Source organism: Poecile atricapillus, chromosome W (genome assembly GCF_030490865.1).
Source record: "Poecile atricapillus isolate bPoeAtr1 chromosome W, bPoeAtr1.hap1, whole genome shotgun sequence".
NCBI classification, from domain to species: domain Eukaryota; kingdom Metazoa; phylum Chordata; class Aves; order Passeriformes; family Paridae; genus Poecile; species Poecile atricapillus.
In genome coordinates this window covers 103,166,976-103,180,811 of record NC_081288.1, presented here as the reverse complement: position 1 = coordinate 103,180,811, position 13,836 = coordinate 103,166,976, and the positions used below count along the sequence as shown (strand labels likewise).

At 42.6% G+C, this 13,836-nt stretch overlaps 1 protein-coding gene across 1 annotated transcript; it reads right to left on the bottom strand.

The window, feature by feature from the left end:
• Window positions 1-3,368: 3,368 nt before the first annotated feature.
• LOC131591794 (parathyroid hormone-related protein) lies at window positions 3,369-13,117 on the bottom strand. Its single transcript, XM_058862856.1, has 3 exons — window positions 12,886-13,117; window positions 6,953-7,375; window positions 3,369-3,502 (listed from the first exon to the last, which is right to left on the bottom strand). Exons 1-3 carry the CDS (start codon window positions 12,984-12,986, stop codon window positions 3,493-3,495), a joined length of 534 nt encoding a protein of 177 aa, XP_058718839.1. The 5' UTR covers window positions 12,987-13,117; the 3' UTR covers window positions 3,369-3,492.
• Between the last annotated feature and the right edge of the window lie 719 nt (window positions 13,118-13,836).

Sequence of the window (13,836 nt, the reverse complement as noted above, 5' to 3'; positions counted from 1 at the left end):
CTGGCCTCGTTTCTTTGTGAAATTCTGACTCATATTAGACCTCTCAAGCTGAAACCTTGTAAATTGTCTTTCAGAAGATTTCAGCCAAAGTAGTCATACCGTGTTTAAATGTAAACCAAGTAAAACCGATTGTATTGCCTGTAGTAAAAATCTTTTGGAATTTCTTCTGAGAAGTCCTATCACCTGCCTGGCTCCCAGAGGAAAAAATGAGAATTTGGAAGGCCATGATCTGCATTGTGAATGCTCTTTTATCACCTGAAGGAATATCTGGGCATGTCGTAACCCTCCAAAAAGTCACACTAATTTAATGGAATGTCCTTTATCAGCAAAAGCCTTCATAAAAGCTGAACCATAAGGTTCAGCTCCTGTGCATGAGTGGACCTTCTGTGCACATCCCACCACCCTCCAGGAGTGCAGACCCTGCCATCTGAGCAGGCTCATGCTCAGTGATGATGAAGGCAAAGGATGATTTCTCCCAGAGCTCCTTCCTAGCCAGCAGCTTGGGAAAAGGCACTAGGAGAGGGAGGTAAAGCAAAGTGAGGAGGAAGCTACCCCACTCTGTTCTGGCTGCTCTTCCTGCTGGGAGGTGGACAGAGAGCAGGAGGAAGCTGGTGGAAATGCCGAGGGGAGAGCACAACTCACCAGAGGAAAAGCTAGGGTGAAGGACACAAGATCAATGGCTGTGAGGCAGAATGTGGAGAACTTGCTGAGACAAGAGGCTGGTGAGGGAAGGACTTGTGGTGGGTGAGGTGAGGTCTGGGATTAGCTGGGAATAAGGAGAGCAAGAGAAACAGAGCTGAAAGGACATGAAAGCAAGAGCGCAGCCTTCTTAGAGGTCATACCGTAAAACATGAAATATTGAAGTTCGAGCATCATTTCTCCTCCAGCATTTGGTGTCATGGACATCAGAAAATACCAGGATAAGTCCTGATTCTTAAGTCCTGACCCCTGCAGGGGTCTTTGGGACTAGTTAAACCTTTAGGGTTGAACTGTCTGAGAAACCAAAATCTCTGGGAAATTTTACCCCCACCTCAAGAAATTCAAAGCTGCTCTAGTTCGTCTCAGAAATGGGGATCTTCAGGATTTATTTTCCTGCAAAGCTGAGAGCTCAAAAAAATCTTGCATTCAGCCTTGTGGAGTCTGCAGCACCAACTTTCAAAACAGAGTCTGTGAAGCACAGGATCCACAGACAGATTTGGTAAGGCCTGCACAGAGTTATTTCAGAAAAACGGGACTTTTGCTTAAACCCTCTACAATTGCAGATTTCACCTACAGGAAACTAGGAAAAAAATGACAAGTCCTTAATGGACAGTGGAAGGATACAGGGGAGACCAGAGACAAAATCAGTTTTCCTCTTATGAGGAGGCCAGTTCTGTGGAGCCAAGGTTAAGCACTTGGGTTTTTGGTTTGGTTTATGCTCTTTGGGCCCCTGTCCACAAAGATAAATGGAGATCTTTTCTGATGAAGATAAATTGCTTCTGCCCACCAGAGCTTTCAGTTTCAGTTCTAGCTGGGATATGCTGGTAATCCTGAGATAAAAATTGTCTTCTGAATATATTGCAGTTAACTTCAGTTGTATAAATCCAAGCATTAGCTGTATACTATAAATAGGCAGGATGTGCAAGGAGGCCAAATAGAAAATGTGCAGAAACTCCTTTTCCCCTTAGTGCTATGCTTCATCACGTATAATATTTTTCATCTGAAAAGGAAACATCATGCACGTGCTTTGTGGCTGCTGTAATTAGCTGGACATAATGAAGCATTGAATTTCACACTTCAGAGAAGCAGATTGGGAAGGATGAGTAATTTTTTTTCAAGTTTTCCTGCTTTTAGTATTTTCTTGGAGGTAGTTTTTTGCAAGATTGGGAAGGGAGCAGGAATACATCTGGTTTATATTACATGATGGCTGTACTTTGGCAATGGAAAAAGATGGCACTTGAAAAAATGAAAGAATCAAAAATAAAAGTTTGGCAACTACAGAACAGAGCAACAATTACAAGAACTGTCTTAAAATTCCCAGGATTTGTAGTTTATTTTTCCATGCTTGCATTTTTCTGATGTTGCTGGTGTTAAAGGAGTGGGACAGAGGAAATTCAGTTGGACTTGGCAAAGTTCAGATATCTCTGTGAAACAATCCCCTTTATTTAGGTTGCCCCCACAGCAGCTGCTGTGATTTTGCATGTGACAGGGATAAGAATCAAGAAAAAGTGATAGACTTTAATTTTTTTTTTCTCATTTATTCTTCAGTCAGTGAGCATGAAGTCTTGAAGGGGGTCTCTCTCTTAGCTGGTCTTATCTGTGGAGACGAGGCAGAAGCAGGATTAAGGCAGATGGTTTTGGAAACAGAGATGTGTGAGGCATCTTTGTGGTGGGAGAGGGCAGGAGACGGGAAAATTTATTCCAGCAATGCAAGAGCACCTCATAATGTGTCCCCCGGTGCAGTTTGAAGTTTTTCTTCCCTTTGTATATTCACCAGGAAACAGGTTTTTTCCCCCTCACAGAAAAGCATGAAGAACTGAGGCTCCACTCGTGTTGTGGCCATTTGGATCCTGGGGCAGAGGTGTTGGGAGCCCAGGACACTGCCCACCTGCCTGGGTTTGAGCTGTGGATGTGACCTGTGGGCACCTTCCAAGGGTGGAGGATGTGATGCCTCCCCTGGGGCTGCTGTTCACACCCTCCAGTTTGGAGAGTGCAGGGGTTCAGCCTCTGCAGGGCTGGAGCCTGGGAAGGTTGGGAATCTGCTTCCCCTGCAGTGGGGTCTGAGCTCTGGGACTTTTTTTATCCCCAGGCTGTACAGCAGCTGAGCTAACTTTAAATAGAACGCTGGAACAAAAATACATTCTAAATGATTTTTAAGTAAAAGCTAATGTAAAAATGCGGGAGTTTAGACCAATGTAAATGCATTACATTTAAAACAATTTTCAAATGTAGTAGATAAAAAAATATTCTTGCCCTTAAAATTCCTAAAGAACACATTTTTCCTTCTGAGTCCTGATTTAATTAGATTATATTTTTATTAGACATTCTTTACAAATTATAAAATACTGCTATTATACATGCGCAAAGGAAAATCAGTATGAACAATCATATGTAGGCATTCATTGAAATCAACCACAAAACAAACATTTTATGTCAGTTGACAATGTACTCAATATGTATATCTAAAGTGCATTATCTTACAAAAAATATAGGAAGTCAGCAGCACCAAGATACGTTCACAAAATAAATACACCAGTCAACAAAATAAATTATAGTAAATGTGACAATAATAATTGTCTCAGCCTTAGCAGAAAAAAAAAAAAGAAAAAAAAAAGGAAAAAAAAGGGAAAATTCACAATAACCAAATGTGCAGTTTCAGAGAGCAAAGAGGGGAAAAAGGTTTTATTCTGAGCATTTACAATATTTACAGGTAATAAATATTTTAATACTTCCCATATATTCGCTATTACAGAATACTGCAATATGTCTTCCAAATATCTCTTGCTGAAGATGTCAGCACCTCCTGCAAAGAAAAGAAAGGACAGGAAGAACAGAAACATTAATTAAATTTCACTTCAAATGTGTGGACATAGACTCAATAGCAAGAGTGCCACGGACTGCAACAGGTGTGCCTTGCTAGTAACCATTTGCAGTAACAGGGCCTGTTTCACCACGTCACAACTTCAGACATTTATTCAAGGTCTCAGTCATGTTTTTCTCAATGCAACCCCTCTAGAAGTATGATGACCTGCAATTTGTCACACACTGAGGCCATTGTACCCTCACAGGAATGGAAAGGGTTTTGTTTTATTTAGAGCCTTACGCAAGATTCCTGAGTGCTACAAGAAGAAGAATTGTATCACTTTATGATAAAAATGTGAAGTGCTGGAAAAGAAAAAAAAATACAGTTGGAGAAAGAGAAAATTGTTTTGAAGATATGGAAAAGGAAATCCTTGTTAACGCTGTGGCAATGCTGTGTTAACTGCTGGGGTATGATGCCATGTTCTGATTAAAACAGTACCATTGTGCTTATTTGATCTCTGTTTCCCACTGATGGACCACTCCTTGAGCAAGGGACTGTGGTGCATGTGACTAAAGGCTGCTCAGGGCTTGGAGTGAACAGACTCTTGACAGCATCTCTTGTGTACTTGACTGAGTGAAAAGGCTGTAATCGTGAAACTTTCCCTCTGGGAGCCAGAGAGTTTAATCCTGAAAGAAAGCAACCATCCCATCCTGTTATCCTCCAGCTCCAGCTGCATTCAGCCCAGCTGAAGCAATCAACTGCACCCAGTCTGAGTGTTTTCTAAGGGATAGTGCAGTCAGGTGTGAGTTCTCTCCCCATGAGAACTAAGCAGAGCCTGTTCCCACCCTCTCAGTGTATTACTTGCACTTCAACATGAAGTTGCTCAGAGGTGCTGCAGGAAATGCTGAAGGGTTGCAATTTTTTTCCCTTCTGTCCCTGTGAACAGCACACATTTTTTACTGGTTCCCTGAGAAACACCTGAGGGTGCAATGCAGAGATATAGGATGGAGTATAATGAAATTCTCTCTGCTGTAGGACTGATCAACAGAGCTGAGGGTAACAACCCATGTGGAAAAAGTGTGTGGGTATGAGGCACAACAAAACTTCCATCCTGAAGAGTTTAAAAGAGCTTTCTTAATATGCACATTGAAAGGGAGTCTACATCTATCATTTAGGAGTTTGCTCGTTCAAAAGGTTTTATAGGAAATTAAGTTAGAGCACCTTAATTGAATTGAAATGGGGATATAGTTGGAATGTCCATGAGAAATAACTTTTAAAGAGCCTGGAATGGAAGTGCTAGCATGAAGTTCCTTAATAATTAGTTAACAACAATATTAGGGTCCATTTCAGGATATATTCCAACAGGTATAATGATGGCACATGATTCATACAGCATGGCTGTGTATGTGTGCGTGTCTGCACTACTCAGGCCTACTTCTAAGAGGGTGACATTTTCAATTAAGCCTGGATTTTAGGTTTGGTTTTAAAGTTTAAGCGAAGCTACATCTTGACAGTGGGCTCTGTACTAATAATTTACAAGCTGCACTTTGTGATTTGGACCTAGATTTTGCAAGATTGGCTTCTTCCATGAGATTCTCTATGTAGTAAGTCAAAAGATCTAGAAATTATATTATTGTTGTCCATTTTTTTCTGATGTAAACCCAAAATTTTGTTTTCAAGACTGATCAGAGAGAATTGGCATGAAGATTTTAATCCAGGGTGTTCAGCAGAAAAGGAGCACAGAAATACAGTGAAAATCATGCTTAAAGTTTACATCTTTTGCCAGCCTACTGAGGTAACCAAAAACTCACGTACTAGAAGTTTGTTAGAGCTAAACCAACATGTTCCCTGTACTTGTGAAGGAGGAATTTCCTTTTCCTTTTTTAACAGATTCTCCTTGTTTAATGATCTCAAATTAATTAGCTAAAATATAGGTCCTTTTTAGGAATCTCTGAGAAGTGCTGTATTTGGATGTTGGACTCCACAGTAAAGCTGAGAGCCTTCAGCCATCCAGACACACTTCAGACAAAAAGGCTGAACTGGGAAAATCAACATGGTTGTACCTGTAGCTCTTTCATAAAGCCCATTAGGTGGCCACCAATGACAGCACAGCAAGAAAAAGAAGTAACTGTTAAAATTCCCTAAGATGTTTTTTCCATTCTAGATCTCTTTGTGCTCAAGGCAGGTGTTATTTTCTGGCCAAAACAGTCCCTTGACATCTGTTGAAGCCTCAGGCACCTCCTGAGCAGAATCCTGAAGTTTACATTTCCTAAGGTGCTGACAAACCATTCTCTTTAACTTCCCACCTACCCGCTACAGCCATGCCAACTGGTTTATGGTCTGGCATACCCTGGCCTATGGCCTGAGTGCCCAGGCCCAGGTTGGTACCTCCTGTAGATGCCAGCATGAGCTGAGGTGATGGAGCACATTGCAAACTGTAGCCTGTAAAGCTTAACCCCAGGCTGGAATTTAGTAAATCCCACAGCTGGTGTCTCTTTCCAAGAGATTTACTGCAAGCAAGTGGCACTTCTCTTATGTCTGTGTTCTGCCAAGGTGAAGGGGAGGAGGAGGAGAGAAAAGGGTAGGGTTTTGCTGGTGAAATGCAAACATTCAAGAGTTGAAGAGTGGGATCCTTGGCTTTGCCTGCAACTGTGCAGATTTCCACTCAAGCTGAGATGACTGCAAGGGTATGAGTCACTTGGGACACCTAGGCTGATGTCTCCAGGCCACTGCCCTAAAAACCCTTCACTGTCATGCATGATGGAAGCATACCCCTCTCCAAAAGCAATGCTAAACATTTTTAGGCAGCAACGTAATAGTTTCACAAGCTGACAGAAGGATGGAGCTGAATTAAAAAGTGCTAATGGCAGGGAGAATTTTATGGTGAAAGGCTGGTTTGAGTTGTTTGCAGATATTACTGAGAGTGAAGTTTTCCATGTTCTCCCCTAAGGTTAAACAGTAGAATGAAAAACTGTAAAGCAAGAGTAGGAAAGTTGCCAAAAAGGGGAGGTGTTGAGAGGAAGGAAAGAAAGCTTCACCATTTTATAGATGCAAAGCCTTAAATAAAAGTCAAAGCTTTCAATCTGCTGAGGCCCAAGTGTGGGACCAAGATAGTGAGATACACTAGGCTAAAGCAGGAAAGGAAATTTTAGTCGCTGTGATGTGCTTCCTTTTCACAGAAATACCTTCACTTACTACTCAGCTTCAGGAAGCAGATTTTGGCAAGAAGTTGTTTACGTGAATTTTGTCTCATAGGACAGAAATGGTCTGTCCTCAATGCAAAGTGGAATGGGCACTTACCTGCAGAGAGCACCTTGAGACTGTGCTTGAAAAACCACTGCCCAGACCTGCTTTTACTCCCAGTTTGAGTGAGGCCTTGGACTCTCACACCAAGGGATAACAATTCAGTAAATACATGGCACACTCCCCAAAAGGATATAGCAGAATTACCTTAAAGTGTGATTATGTGTAGCAACAGAGATGTCCAAAACTGGGCTCTCGGTCATGACGTCTCCATACATGCCAGAATTTAGCCAAGCTGAGCGGGTTCGCCTCTTTTTCTTCTCTTGTTCCTTACGTTTTCCAGGCTTTGCTTTCTTTTTCTTCCCTGACACCTTCAGGGGCTGCTCCTTGTAGGTCTGTGATTTGTTTGTCTCCTGAGTTAGGTATCTGCCCTCATCTTCACTGCCAAACCGGACAGGGTAGTTCTTCGTGTTGGTAGCAGGTTTAGGGTTAGGTGACACCTCCGATGTTGCACGGATCTCTGCAGTGTTGACACCTTCGATTAAATTTTGAAGGAATATTCTTCTTCGTAAGTCTTGGATTGACTTGCCCTTGTCATGCAGTAGCTGGTGCTCTGATACAGCTCTTTTGCTAAAGGAAGAGAAGAGAGGAGAGGGAAAAGTGTTTAGGATTTGGTTATTGCCCAGTGCTTGGCAGAGTTCCTCTCTTCTCTGGCTGTGGTGGCCACAGTGACCATGTCCCAGGCTTGGAGACATCCAGTGAAGTCAGACTGCTGGAGCAAGTCCTGCTTCTTCCACAGAGTAGCTGCTCTCAGCAGAGAAGGGCAAGTCCTAAGCAGGTAATAATTCTCAGCTGACTGATCACACACCACTGGACCTGGAGCTGGATTAGTCACTGCTCTGTTCTAGGAAAGCATCATGACTCTTAATATATCACACTTGAGGCAGTAAAAGTAGGAAGGCAGTTGTCAGGGATAGGAAAACGAAAGGGTCAGCTAATGCAGCAAGAGAGGAAAAACACAGCACTTGTACTGTAGCCAGAAGCAGGGTTTATGCAGCATCATTCTAGTGATTTTCTTCTGCTCAGTGGACTTCAAAAACATAAACAAGCATATAAAAGTGCACTTTACTCCTACATTTAAATAAGTGAAATTGCAGGAGCATAAGGAATATTGCAGGAGCAAAAAGGATATAAAATATTTTTATATTTGAACTTGGGTGCCTAAAATACAGGTACTTCAGTCCATAATGAGCTATCCAAGGAGGCAGCCTGAGCATCAGCAGAGACGAGCCTCAGCCACTCTTGTGGATTTACTGCTTGGTCACTTGTGTCTAATTATGGTTTTAGATGTCCTCCTAGTATTGCTTTAAGTGTGAACTTTTGAGGCCAAATTTCTTGTCTGCTATGCTGTCTGAATTTCATGCTAACCCTCTTCACTGGATCTTCTTTGAGAGCATCCTGGTTTTTTAGAGTGGTTTTTCCAGAGTTCATCCTGACCTTTTGGTACACTGAGCTCTGTCTTGTTTTCAAGGAACTGGGAGATGAGTAGCTATCTGTCTTTTAGGGATGTTTTTCTGACAAGGAATTAAACATCTCAGGAAAGAAGATACAAACAGTACCTGAATAATAAATAACCAGAGAAAATGTGGGAAAATACATGCCCTTTTCTTGAAGTGGAATAGATGCACAGCTGCACAGTGAACCACAGACAGAGCACAAGCTGGGATTTTAGCTACATTCCCGTGAATGCAGTAATACAGTTTATCCTTCCAATTGCTCTACTCCATCATGCAGAGTTTGGCTATGGAATATCTCCTCTTGCATGAGGGTATGGCATGTGACTGGATTCTCACTGGCCAAAGAAATTACATTCACTGCCTTGCCTGTCCTATAATCATTTTGGTCAATTAGCTGAGTAAGAAGTGGTTTCTGCATTTGGGTGAACAGGAAGAAGACACATCATTGCGAGTGAATATTCCTTCCTTCCATCCCTCTTTTTCCTGCTATGCTACCACATTTGAAAACGCAAAATATTTGGAAGCATTCTGCAGGTTCTCTTTCTTAGTCCCCTCAGCCAACTCTTTAGGTTTATGACTTGATCAATAGTAGAGCTACTGGAAGTTGGCAATTTCAAGTAGCTCTGGTTTAAGAGCATCCTCTTCAATTTCTGTATTTGCAGGGCTGCACTTTTTGAGTATTGGGTTCAAGTGATCGATTTAAGTGATGCTACATCTCTATTGCTCAGGGAAAAATTCAAACAGCAGCTTTCTCCCATTCCACAATGAGACTGGAAGATGACTGTCAAAATCTTGCTCAAAATCAGCTCTGCATATATTGAGGTTTGTGAATACACATGTAATCAAATATCTGTGATTTAAGTGTCCCCAAATCTGTTTTTTGAATGACTTCAGCCATTGGGGCAAATATTTTATGACCCTCTACTAAATGTCCCTGAGCAAAAATGCAATGTGATAATGCTAAGCTGCCATATCGTGTCTTTCTCTTCAGTGCAGCTGTGACCATTAATGCAAGCTCATGATCTCCCCCAGAAGAATTTTTTTGAACAAGAGCCATCTCCAACACCCTTCTCATTAGGGTCAGTCTGATTGGCAAATAGGCCAATAAAACCAGCACCCTGGGCTCCTCTGTGCAACTGCCTCTGTGCTGCCTGTCAGGCTGTCCAGTGTGACTCATGATACATTCTGAGCTTCAGTAGTCTATTTTCTCAAGAAATTTGCATGGGAAATGCAGTTCTGCTTTCACTCTTCTTGTTCATAGAAAGTGTATGAAATCTCCGTGCTTTAGGGAGTCTAAACCAGTGATGAGCAAAGCTTTCCTACTGCCTCTTGTGAACTATCAAGGATAATTCCTTCTATCACAGACAACCCAAAGCTGCCTTAATCCTCTAATGTGTATTTGGTCGAGTTCCCCACTGTGACAAAATCTTGACTCTCCAAAGCCTGTTATTAAAGTCCTCTTGATTGAAACCTATTCCATTTCACAGGACTGAAACCTAAACATTTGGTTCCAGTACACACAAGGCAGTCAGAGAGCATTACAAGATCTACATCTTGAGTGAGTATGCATTTCCAAAATAATGCAGGGATTGATGTGTGAGGGGTTGGTGTGCCAGAGGGTGGGTTTCTCTTTAAATGTCTGTATGATATTTAGCATCAAGTCTGGCCCCAAATAACATTCTTCTATTCCAGATGATTGTATAACATTATGTAGTGTTACATTTCACATGACTTTTATTACTCAGACAGACTTAAGGATTACATTTTGCCTACCAGCTTCCTTTGTATGCTCTAGATCAAAAAATCTCCTTGAAACAAAGATGTGCTAGATACTTATCTCTTTGACCTTCTGCCTCCTTCTGCTTCAGTTATTCAAACAACTACTATGTTTGTAAATCATGGAGAAAGGCTTGCCCAAGAAGACTGATGTAAGAAGTGCTTGATAATGGAGATATTAGCAATATCTCACCCACACACTCAGAGTAGGAAGGCAATGGAGACTGGAATGATTGCATTCACATATTGGCTATGATATGGGAAAAAATATTAGGCTGTTAGGGTTAAGACGACCCACTAGAGGTCCCTTCCATCCTTCTATAAAACACACCTCTCATCCAAGGAAAAGGATCTTGTACCAAAGCAAGAGCAGTAAATACTAAGCTTACATGTGGCAGGAGCTTTTGAGAGAGGGTTGTTAATGGTTTGTACTTGACCAGAGCATCCAAACCAATTACTGGATCAAAGTACACTGTGTACATATGAGACTGAGTGTCTCATCACAGGGAGAGCAGCAGAAATCCATGACTTGGTAATATCCTGACTTCATGTACTTGTAGATAAGAGCTTTCAGGCACATTCCTCTTTTTTTTTTTTTTTTTTTTCCCTAGTGATATCTAGCATTTCTAAAAGGCAACATTCTTCAGTCTATCTCAGATAGACTTTCCACTTTCTATCTCAGAGAGCTGCTCTTATTTAGCTGTTATTATCCTTGACTGTTCAAGTTGGGTTTGATCCCAAATTCAGCAAAATAACTGAGGAGGATTCAGTCAGCTCTCTCGATTTTGCAAGACTGAGTGCCCTTGCCACTGACTCCACATGGAGGGAAATCTGCTCAACCTGTCTCAGGCTTAGGAAAAATATTTTGAACAGATCTAGGGACATGATGCTGCAATGTCTGGACATGATGATAAAAATATATAATTTCATTTTGAGGCATTACTGGGTTTCTCAGAAGTTCTTTAGCAGCTAAAGCACTCCTATAACAAATAACATGTCTGGAAATCTTTTCTTGGGACAATTTGCTATTGTTTACCATGGTAGATTTGCTTCAGCAAAGTCTGTAGAACCAGGCCTATGTAATTTTGATTATTTTTGCATGTATATAATAATGTGCTTCAGTATTTTCATCCATTAATGGTCTAAGGTTTTGACTGAGAAAAAAAAAATCTCCAAGCCTAAGTGAGTTATTAACCATTAACTCTAGGAATGGTTTGTGGTAATATTAAAACAGAACACATGTTTGAGCGCGGTGTCTGTGTTTGTGCTGTGCCCACAAACAAAACTACATGAATACCACTGACAGCTGACTGATTTCTTGTGTGTGTGTGTTTTACATGCCAGAGCAAAGAGGGAGCTGAGAAATGCATTTTCACTGGTTTCCTTAGGACAGAATGGGGATGTTGGGAAGACCTCTAATCCTGACCTTTAAAAACAAGTGTCAGAACTACACTAATTTCAAAAAGAAGAAGAGTATTTCTCTGCAAATCTAATGTATTTTTTTGATAACCAAATTTGGCTTAGATGCAGTTCAGAGTTTCCTAGCCAAGAAAACAACAGCATTTAGCTGCACTTCAATAATTTTCTTTTTTCTTATTTATTTTTGAAACTGAAGTTCAATTCCTCTATATAATATGGTCCCAAAAGAAAGAAATAGCACAAGAACAGCTTTCAAGAGTACAAAAGAGTTAAACATTAATGGACTGAGAATAATACACTCTAACATTATCAGCAAAAACATGTTCTACACAATTTGCTGTAGGAGATTTGTAATAGCTCTCTGCCTGGTGCCAAGCTTTAGGTATGTCCTAAGTCACTTCACCCGGGGTATATTTTTTTCTTTTGAGTGTTTGGGATTATTATTATTATTATTATTGTTACTGTTATTGTTATTATTGTTATTATTGTTGTTATTATTATTATGTGTATTGCTTAAATGGCAGAGGAAGTGCTATTTGGATATCTTGTCCTTATGTAATAAAACATTTACAAGGAAACGCATCTGAAATTGTTTCATGTCATGTTTCCCTGTAAATTGTGGATTTTCCAGAACTCTTTCTCCAACTTGGCTTCCTTTGGAACTGAATAACAATACAGCCCTCCCCAGTATGACCGAGGTGTTTCCTCCTTAGAAAATCTGATGCAAGCCCAGAGAAAGCCAGCAAGTTAGATGTATGACATAGCTGCTCCTGCATCAGTGCAGAGGCTTCTCCTGAACTTTGTGTATGGGTATTAGTATAAACCAGGCTGACTGTTCTGGAAGAAGCAAAAAGGTCATTTTCTGAACAGACTGTCTTAAGTTACACTATCATTTATCAAAAAATATGCCTCTGCCCCTTAGTAAGATACTGGACTCTTTTAGGATTTTTTATCCCCTGAAGTGGCAGAAATCCAAAGAAATTGTTCAGTACTTCAGTGTCATGATGGCCCTCACTTCTGCGGGTTTCCCCTGCCCTTATCAATATTGGCTCCACGCCAGAGCCGAGTAAGTGCCTGTTAGTGTAACACCGCACTTGGATAAACCGGGATGCTCCCTGCGAGGGTCCTGGGCAACTGTGCGACAATCACCCCGCTTCGTCGGAAGAGAAGCCCCTCACCACAAAGCCTCCCCCAAATCTTTGTAAGGTCAGACAGCTGCAAAGCGCCATTTCCCTGCCCCAAATATCTCTTCCTGGCTCTCAGGCAGCGTCGGTGAGCACCTGGGGCAGGTAACCTGGAGCGGCCCTGTGCGGAGCCGGCAGCGCCGCGGAGCCTCCCGGGCTGCCAAACCTCCCCCCCCCCCCCCCCCCCCCCCCCGCACGGAGGGAGAATAAAGGGAAAGAAAAAAAAAGAAAAAGAGGAACTCACAGTCTGCGGCTGAACCCCTCTACTGATCTCCCGTAGGAGGGCACGGAATAACTCAGCAGAAACACTGCGAAACTCCACCGCTGGAAGAGTTTAGCGAACATTGTATCCTCCGGGACTTAAAACCTGAAAGGAAAGGGAGGTCAGTCCCGAGGGAGAGATGCGCCAGCGCCCTCCTCAAGGAGTCCCCGCTTCGGCTCTACCAGCTCCGAGGCTCTGAAGGAAAAACAAACTTTCTGAGTTCTCGGCTCACTCCTTCCAAACTTTGCTCTGTCTCCCTCCCTCCCTCTCTCCCTCCCTCCCTCCCTCCCTCCCTCCCTCCCTCCCTCCCTCCCTCGCTGCCCGCAGGCAAGATCTCTCGCGACATTAGTTCAAAAACCATCTAGCTCTCATTTGAACAGGGTGAGAGCGGGGTCCAGGGAGTTCCCCGAGCCCTGGTTAGTTCTAGTCCGCTACGCCACTCTCTCAGAGCTCTATGTTACAGCAGAAGCCCACTCTGATGAGGAAAGATTCCCAAAAGTCAGCTCAGCTGCTCACTTCTCTGTAAACACACGCGCGGACACAATAACACACACACAGGCTGAGGCGGAGGGGGAATGCATCTCCATCCACATCTGTCTTTCAGTATACCTCTGCAAAGAAAAAGGGTCGGGTTCACGTCTCCAGCTGCTGGAAAATTTTGGTCCTCAACAGTGATAAAGAGAGAGACAAGCGGTGACAAGGAAAGACAAGCAAAGGTCGCTGCCTATCTGGAGAGCCCGAGAGGTCTGGGAGGAGCGGTAGCCCCGGGAGGCTCAGGGGCTGGGAAGCATGCTTGGCTCGGCAGGTTGGACTGGGCTGCAGCCTGCGATGTTCACACGCTCCGGAGCAGCCTCTGGGAGACCTGCGGGAGGACGGACGGTTTTGCAAAGAGATGGCGCCCTAGGAACATGTGCGGAGAGAGCGAGAGCCCGG